Source organism: Limulus polyphemus, unplaced genomic scaffold, assembly GCF_000517525.1.
Source record: "Limulus polyphemus unplaced genomic scaffold, Limulus_polyphemus-2.1.2 Scaffold779, whole genome shotgun sequence".
Lineage (NCBI taxonomy): Eukaryota > Metazoa > Arthropoda > Merostomata > Xiphosura > Limulidae > Limulus > Limulus polyphemus.
The window spans coordinates 233814-242969 of NW_013666389.1; the positions used below are offsets into that span (position 1 = coordinate 233814).

General features: G+C 31.9%; 1 protein-coding gene across 4 annotated transcripts in view; it reads left to right on the forward strand.

The window, feature by feature from the left end:
• Nucleotides 1-7466, forward strand: part of LOC106460484 (excitatory amino acid transporter 2-like) — a 42705-nt gene extending 35239 nt beyond the window's left edge. For all 4 annotated transcript variants that reach the window (XM_013920185.2, XM_022387227.1, XM_022387226.1 and 1 more), the window contains 2 exons: nt 1187-1321; nt 2141-7466. In XM_013920185.2, coding sequence (XP_013775639.1) covers nt 1187-1321; nt 2141-2399 — 394 coding nt within the window. In that variant the 3' untranslated portion in view covers nt 2400-7466. The remainder of the gene's footprint in view (nt 1-1186; nt 1322-2140) is intronic.
• The last annotated feature ends 1690 nt before the right edge of the window (nt 7467-9156 follow it).

A 9156-nucleotide genomic window follows, 5' to 3' on the forward strand; every position in this document is an offset into this window, starting at 1 on the left:
GGGATTCGAACCCGCGACCCTCAGATTGCGAGTCGAGTGCCTTAACCACCTGGCCATGCCGGGCCATCTACTTTATACTTGCTGTCATTAAGTGTAACATTCGTTAAGTACCTACATATGGAAGTCTTTCAAAAAACTTTAGTTTGATGAAACTAAGTACGTGTGAAATATTTATACAAATACTTATGATATAGTATGGTATAATTATTAGTATTATTTGATATTACTTTTTAAATCTCTTAATTATAATATTATTTAAGCTAGTTCACTTAACGTTTCTGTTTGTATAATTACATTGCCCAAATTCAGTAGAATACCAAGAAAAAGATATAGACATGAAACATAACTTTTTATGATTGGGAAAACAAAGAAATATCTGGCTTTGTATCCATCTGAGTACAAGAAATTAAAAAAAACTGCGATATCAAATATCAAGAATTGAGTATTATTATAACTAGCAGAAACGCCACCCTACGGCGGATGTCTGTGCTAGTAATTATTAATCGTAGTATTCATATCTCATTGAAAAAAAATTACAAAAAGTGAAAATTTTCTAAAAACGGATTTTTCTGGGAAGTACTGAACAGAATAAATGTTCGAATTGTGCTCTTTAGTCATACGCAACTCGTTGCATCAAAATGATTCAATGTAGAGAGCTCAACATTTTCATAACTTTTACTCATATAAACTGTAATTTTTTGTATATTAAAAGTAGTACCGTTTATTGAAAAATGATAGTTTTTTAAGAACTCCACTTTCTCAGTACTACATTTAAAAATTACATCAATAAAGATATAATCAAACCCTCACGTACAGTCTTATTGAAAGTCGTGTTCTGATTGTAAGGAGAGTACTTTTATTTATAATTGTGTTCTATGACAAAGAAATGATTGTTATACATACCACAGTTATTTTTTTAATTGTCTGAATCTTGAATATCCAAAGTATGATATTTATTATGGATTATTATTTGTGGTCTCATTCAGCTGGCGAAGAAGTTGTGGTTAAATACATAGATACTGACATACACGCTGCGACCATTATAGTAAGATTTATATGTTTATTATTATTATGATATACGCAAAAAGTTAAAACTATTTATTCATGGTCATGCTTTTAAATCTGTAATCCATCTGTTAAATTCTACCCTTCTCTGATATTATGTTTGTTTTTCAACTTACGCCAGTTTGACTGCAACTGCCGCCAGCATAGGAGCAGCAAGTGTTCCAAGTGCAGGCCTGGTAACCATGTTACTAGTGTTGTCGGCTGTTGGACTTCCAACTAAAGATATTACTATGATTGTTGCTGTGGACTGGCTACTGTAAGTTTTTAATTTGTATCGTATAATAAAGGCACATTAAATATCCTTATCGTAAGATTGTGTATTTTCAAGAAAATTTAATAAATAGATTTACACTAAATATAACATTCATGAAAGTTTCCTTTTTGGCTTCATATCTTCATCAACCAGAAACTTAATCTTAAAATATTTCTGCCTAGAATAAAGTTTTATTATAGTTTGTTGTCTTTAACAGCAAATATTTCAATTCATTGTTGTTGTTTTTTTACCCATATTGCATACACCTAGGTTTGTTTGGTGTAAAACACAAAGCTATGCAATGCGCTGTCTGTGCTCTGCTCACCACAAGTATCGAAATCTGACTGTTAGTGTTATAAGCCTACTGACTTACCAATGAGCCGCCGATAGGCTACGCCTGGGAACCAAAGAATATTATTGTGAATTTTTTTCTTAATCTTTAAATTTTCTGAAGGACTATATTAGGTTTTTATCAGAAAAAAAATTAAATATTACTAAAAATTGGAAAATAAATTCATAGGTTTAAAATAGTGAAATACGAAACGCTTTACGTGTAAGACCAATAACAAAAACATATACAGGCTAAACTAATACTGTAGTCCCTAGCTCGATGATTGTAATTTTGTAACCGAAACTAGTCGGCTGTAACTAATATAGATTTTTACCTTTTATTGTACAAAAAACTTCGGATTTTATGTTTTTTACTTTTATTATAGTAGCAAGAAAAGAAATTATAAAAGTGGATTGAGTATTTTTTCTTTTCTTCTCCCTTCAGTTACTATTCTCCTTGTTCAACAGACATATTTTTTTATTCAAATTTAGAGATCGTCTCCGAACTTCTATCAATGTCCTTGGGGATGCTTTTGGTGCTGGTATTGTTGATCATCTATCAAAAGCGGAGCTGGAGAAAATTGACGCTGAACATGCTCGGATAGAAATGGAAATGGCAGAGAGGAAGTCGTCTCGGGCCTCTAGGGGAAGCCTTGTTCACCACAGAAGTTTGGACAAATCTAACAGCAAAACGGATAATCCAGGTGGCAGCCCAAGTGGGCGAGTGGATAATAGCGAAACTCAGATTTAAGGTTGTTTATGAAAGGATCAGAATATAAAAACGGAGGGACATCTAAGTCATGAAAATGGTAAACTCTTCATGAAGAATATATGTTAATATATTCCGACACCAGTTCTGTTTTCGTTTTATATAAAATAAATTGTAACTCACATATTGTTGTTTATTTCAAAGTCTCAAAATATAATTAATTATTTAGCAATATTTAAGGAACTTGTCTATCCAAAATGAAACATGAGATAAATTAAAATAGTAAGATAAACTTAGTAAGATATAAGAATGAAATGCATAATAATTCTGCTTATAAAGCTGTATCTCACAAAATATGTTAATTATTTACGACTATTTTGAAAGTAATTGTTGCAAAATAGCCTCAAACGGGGATATGTTTTTTTTGAGTACACAAACTAGAAATGAAGCAAGAGATTTGTTTCGGTTAATTCATTAATATTCAAGTTTATAGCCTCGTATCTTAAACAACTTGGTTTTTCTTTGTTAGATAATTAGAAAAATAGCCTAGAATTGACCAGTTAAACTATAACTTCTTACTAATATCAGTAAGTATTTGTTTTCAGTTTATAGAAGAAGCGCACAAACTTTCGTTAACTTGTACAGAATTAAATTAAGGATCTAAGAGCATATATAAAGTGAGCCAGTTTTACAACCAAATTTTATTTTTCTTCTTAAAGATTTCAGAAAATGGAAACTTAGTATAAATGCGTAAAAATGTCTTTAAGCCTAATCTATGAGAGATTACTAAAGAAAAAGTGGAAGAAAACTTATAATTATTTTAAATACTTTTTCATAATAGTTTCTAGTTCATGAAATAGCTAAAGAGTATGCAGCATGTGAGTTTATTTTAAATACATTTATATTATAGTTTTACCAGTGTCATCTAGTGGTACAAATGTTACTTTAGCTATGATAAATTATTGAGTGTTATAGATAACGGATGATATACAATTAGATGATTAAATAAGATATAATTTGTATTATAATTTTCGCGTAACACTGATTACCAGGTTAAATGCCTTTAGCCACAAAGTTTGTCACAAACGCTAAATATCTCTACCAGACGCTCCTTTATAGAATTCGCTTTACTGTAATCTATATAAATACTAAGTATGTTTTTTACAAGTTGTTAACATTTTAGTCTTGCATTTTAGAAAATTGTTAGGTTTTCTAGTTAAAATAAATTTCACCAATAAATTAATGTTGCTATTTGTTTTGTCAAACACCTGAAATGTATTTATTGAATGAATAAATTGTAAATGCCTTGTTTGCACACACAGGTTAAAATACTTTACAACTTAATACAAATCCCTAGCCAAACAGTAAATTACAGTACAATCATCTGGGATCATTTGCTTTCTTATCTATTTATTGTACGATAGGATGCAGATTCGGAGTATACGGTGAAAATAATACATTTAAATAATAAGAATAGATGTGGTCAGTGTTTATGGTGAAAGTGATATATGCGAATAAAACCAAGAGTTCGAGTCTGGATGTATGGCGAACGTGGTGCATTTGAATAAAACCCAAATGTTTGGTCTGAATGTATGGTGAGCGTGCTATATTTGAATAAAACCCAGATGTTTGGTGTGAATGTATGGTGAGCGTGATATAATTTGAATAAAACCCAGATGTTTGGGCTGAATGTATGGTGAGCGTGATATATTTGAATAAAACCCAGATGTTTGGTGTGAATGTATGGCGAGCGTGATATATTTGAATAAAACCCAGATGTTTGGTCTGAATGTATGGTGAGCGTGATATATTTGAATAAAACCCATATGTTTGGTCTGATTGTATGGTGAGCGTGATATATTTGAATAAAACCCATATGTTTGGTGTGAATGTATGGTGAGCGTGATATATTTGAATAAAACCCAGATGTTTGGTGTGAATGTATGGTGAGCGTGATATATTTGAATAAAACCCAGATGTTTGGGCTGAATGTATGGCGAGCGTGATATATTTGAATAAAACCCAGATATTTGGTCTGAATGTATGGTGAGCGTGATATATATTTGAATAAAACCCAGATGTTTGGTCTGAATGTATGGTGACCGTGATATATTTGAATAAAAAACAGATTTATAGTCTGAATGTATGGTGAAGGTGATATATTTAAATAAAAACCAGATATCTGGTCGGAATATATGGTGAACATGATATATTTGAAAAACAAAACAAACAGATTTCTGGTCTGAACGCATGGTAAACGTGATGTATTTGAATTAAAACAAGATTTCTGTTCTGAATATATGGTGAGTGGGATATATTTGAGAGAAACAAGCAAACAGATTTCTGGTCTGAATGTATGGTGAACGTGATATATTTGAAAAACCCAACAACAGATTTCTGGTCTGAATGTGCGGTGAGCGTAATATATTTGAATAAAAACCAGATTTCTGGCCTGGTTATATGGTGAGCGTGATGACTCTCATCTGAGTATAATAATGTTAATATTTTAAGTTATAGAATTATGGGACATACAAAGATTGAGGGAAAGCGTCCCTTTTGTTATTAATTTTATATATTTGGAAATATCATTGCTTCTATGTATTTAAGTTCTTCTATTCGTCATATATTAATAGTAACAATAAAAGTTTTCATGCATCACTCTACGTAAAACCCCTATGTATTTTTAACCAGTAAGATGAATAGCCAATACATATTGTGTCCGAACGTTCTGTCAAGATGTATTTTAAAAGCTTTCGTAGATTCCACATTGTGGTGTGGGAATAGCCGATGTTTATTGTTTCCAAATGTTGTTTCAAGTTGTAATGAAAATGCCCACCCAGTTTCCACATTGTGGTTTGGGAATAGCCGATGTTTATTGTTTCCGAATGTTGTTTCAAGTTGTAATCAAAAGATTTACCTTGTTTCCACATTGTGGTGTGGGAATAGTCGATTCATATTGTTTCCCAATGCTGTTTCAAGTTGTAATAAAAAGGCCCACCTAGTTTCCACAGTGTGGCGTGGAAATAGACGATGTATATTGTTTACGAATGTTGTTTCAAGTTGTAATAAAAAGGCCCACCTAGTTTCCGCAATCTGGTGTGGGAATAGCCGATGCTTATTCTTTACGAATGTTGTTTCAAGTTGTAATAAAAAGGTCCCACCTAGTTTCCACATTGTGGTGTTGGGAATAGCCGATGTTTATTGTTTACGAATGTTGTTTCAAGTTGCAATGAAAATGCCCACCTAGTTTCCACATTGGTGTGGGAATAGCCGATTCATATTGTTTCCCAATGCTGTTTCAAGTTGTAATAAAAAGGCCCACCTAGTTTCCGCATTGTGATGTTGGAATAACCGATGCTTATTGTTTACGAATGTTGTTTCAAGTTCTAGTGAAAATGCCCACCTAGTTTTCACATTGCGGTTTGGGAATAGCCGATGTTTATTGTTTCCGAATGTTGTTTCAAGTTGTAATGAAAATGCCCACCTAGTTTCCACATTGTGGTTTGGGAATAGCCGATGTATATTGTTTCCGAATGTTGTTTCAAGTTATAATGAAAATGCCCACCTAGTTTCCACATTGTGGTGTGGGAATAGCTGATGTATATTGTTTCGGAACGTTGCATTAATTTGTCTTTCAAAAGTCCACCTAAATTTCATATCGTAGTGTGGGAGTAGCCGATGTATGTTGTTTCCGAATGTTGTGACCATACCTTCGTAAATACTAGGCTGTGATGTCAGAATGTGTAAAAAGACAATTTTAAGATACAGTATTTGTACAGAAAATTTGGGTTCCTTTCTCTCTATCAACAAGTTACGTAAAAGTACCCTATGTTTTAATGATATATGAATGTGCATGCATTGAACACGTGTACCATGTTTGACGTCATTCGACGATAGCCTCGAAGATGTCTGTAGAGTTGGTATGTAGGTTATTAATGATATAAAAGGCTAAATTAATATGTAGTTTGCGTAATTGTTGTGTCTAGTACCCTTGTGGCTATTATAGCATGTTTAGTAATTGTATATATCTTTGTAATTATGAGGTTGAAGCACTTTTAACTTGGTTTTGTATGACCAAATCCTTGATAGTTTATATAAGAAACAATTAGTGAATAATATTAACTTTTGAGTTGAGTTTTATTTTATTTTATTTAGGTTTGCATCAATTTAGCACCTTCTCAAAAAATGAATAAAAAAAACCAGGTCTACTGCATTATTCATATAATAAAATTATTGTGTAAGTAACAGTTACGGTTATTACAATTAAAATAATGTATATTCATAAAAACAACTGGTTAAACTTCATTAAAAGTTTATTAGAGCGTTTATTCAAGTTCAAAATATTCGATGTTAAACAATAATGAAAATATATTTTCTATAGCTACAACAGTGGTTATTTACAGGGAGAATAGAAAGTATTATAACTGTTTATTTTTGAAATATATTTACTGCAGTTCTGTGTGTGGCAAGAGAGTTTAGTGAATTTGTAAAATATTTTGCGCTTGCTGATTAACTATTGATTAACTGCATTGATTTTACTATTGTTCTAACTTTTTTCTTTAAAGTATAAAGATATTTAACGAAGTTGTTTGTGGGAGTTATGGTATTTATTAGAAGATTCTCGAACAACTTGGGATTCTGTATTTAATTCGTATATACTAAAACACCTAAAATCATTTCAATCAATTATAACAAGAACTGTCGTGTTTTCAGTATGTTTCGTCACAAATTAAGAGGGAATTTGAGATGTGTAGTCAATGATTTGGAGGCAAACTTATTCAACGTGTTATCTGTTGTGTGTTTGGTTTCAAGGTAGAAATTAACACAAGAGGATATTTCTACTTTTTTATTTCAAATATATTTATTTAGTTCATTTTTGCTTACAAGTAAAGTTTATTTAAAATAATGAAAGAACTAAATAATGTTATTTTCCAGAAGTTTTCAAAGTCATTGTCGGTGTTCATAATCCAAACTGAAGCCACTATTCTGAGACAACCTAACGATCTAGTCTTATTTGATTTCTTATATGTTCATTTTAATAGTTGACTTTTGAAATATGATTAATGAAATAAAATTCATAGGAACAGTATTTGTTTCTGTGTTCAAAAATATCTAATTCTTAGTGTCGTCATTTTGTATAGCATAAATAAGCAGCATGAAGTAATTTCCCCTTCCATGGATCAACAGTAAGCTTTCAGCTTATAATACCAAAAGTCTAGTTTTTGTCCTGTGCAGTTGGCACAGCACAAATATCCAGCTGTGCATCTTTGTGCTCAATAACAAACAGTAGTAATTGGCTATAAAATAAACTGTTTACCTATTTCAGCCGATTTTCTTTCACTGAAAACACTAAAATGCTTTTACAAGGCATATTCATAGGCTTCCTTGCAAGAGACACTGTTAATATAGAAATTATATTGAATAAATATTTGTTTTAGGACCTATTTCTGACTTCTGGATTGCTTTAGTAGGTTTAATAAAGTTATTTTGAGTTTATTTAAAAGTTTTTATTTTATCGCTTTGGTTACACAAAGTAGTCAAAATAGGAATTCTTGATATGCAAGCACACATACCCAAATGTACAGGGGGTGGGCAAAAAGTCTGGGCAACCCCTTATTTAAAGCTGAAGTTAACAATTTAGTTTGTTCGTGTTTTGTGAGGCTTTATCAAACAGACTATGGCAAAATAACGATAGGAAACAACTGACGCTTTGAAACAAAAATTATTGAAAGTTTCGCCAAGGTCACCCCTGATATGCTAAGGGGGGTGTCACATAGCACATGGAGACATCATTCTATTTCATGAGAATGAAGGGCAACAGACAGACATTTGGGATTATTAATCGAATCTTTTATCAGTCACTGTCAATATGGGATGTAAATATGTCAATATGTAATAAATTATTTCTTTCATGTACACTATCTTTATTTGATGAAGAGGAAGTCCAGACTTTTTGCCCACCCTGTATATATGTTGTGTAAATAATGAACAACAAGTACAATCCTTAATATGTCGGTTATTAAGTCTGAAAATTGCCCATAATTAATCCTGGTGACATTAAACAAAGCCCCCAGTGTTTCAGCGGTATGTCTGTGGATACCTGTGGTGGGCAGAGCACAGTTAGCCATTTGTGTAGCTTTGTACTAACTACAAACAAACAAACATTAAGCAAAACTTTTTCTCCATCTCTAGAACGCTGTGAACAATAATACAATTAATTATACACGATAATAAATAGGGTATAAACCTGATAAAGAAAACAATGTAATGTTTTTCTCATTATCAAAATAATGAATTTCGGCAAGCAAAAAATGCAAAGCCCAATATATCATTTGATTATCCACTTGTGACTTTGTTAGACGTGTTTTTGTCTTCTTTTTACTTTCAATTTGCTTTGTCCAGAGTTGCCTAAGAGGGATGTGGTTTTCTGAAATCGGTTTAACCTAGTTACCAGTAGCGAATTGAATAATACATTAAGCTTCAGAAACACCATACACTGACGACAAACAGAATAAAGCTAATTCACAAATGCTTGCATTGTGAAAGTTGTATATTCAAAAATCATTGAATGCAATCAACACAGTATTGTTCCATAGTTACAGCCACCTAAGCTGTTTGTTCACCAAGTCAACGTTCAGGTATTCTATGACCTAATTTGGACAATAATATATACTTAGTCTAGAATTGTCTGTGATATAAGAAGAAAAAAAGACGGGTATTTAATGTGACATTTCATGCTTAGTTTGGACCGTTTTTCTGATTCGTATTATAGGGGAAATGTAACTATCTGATGTGATAT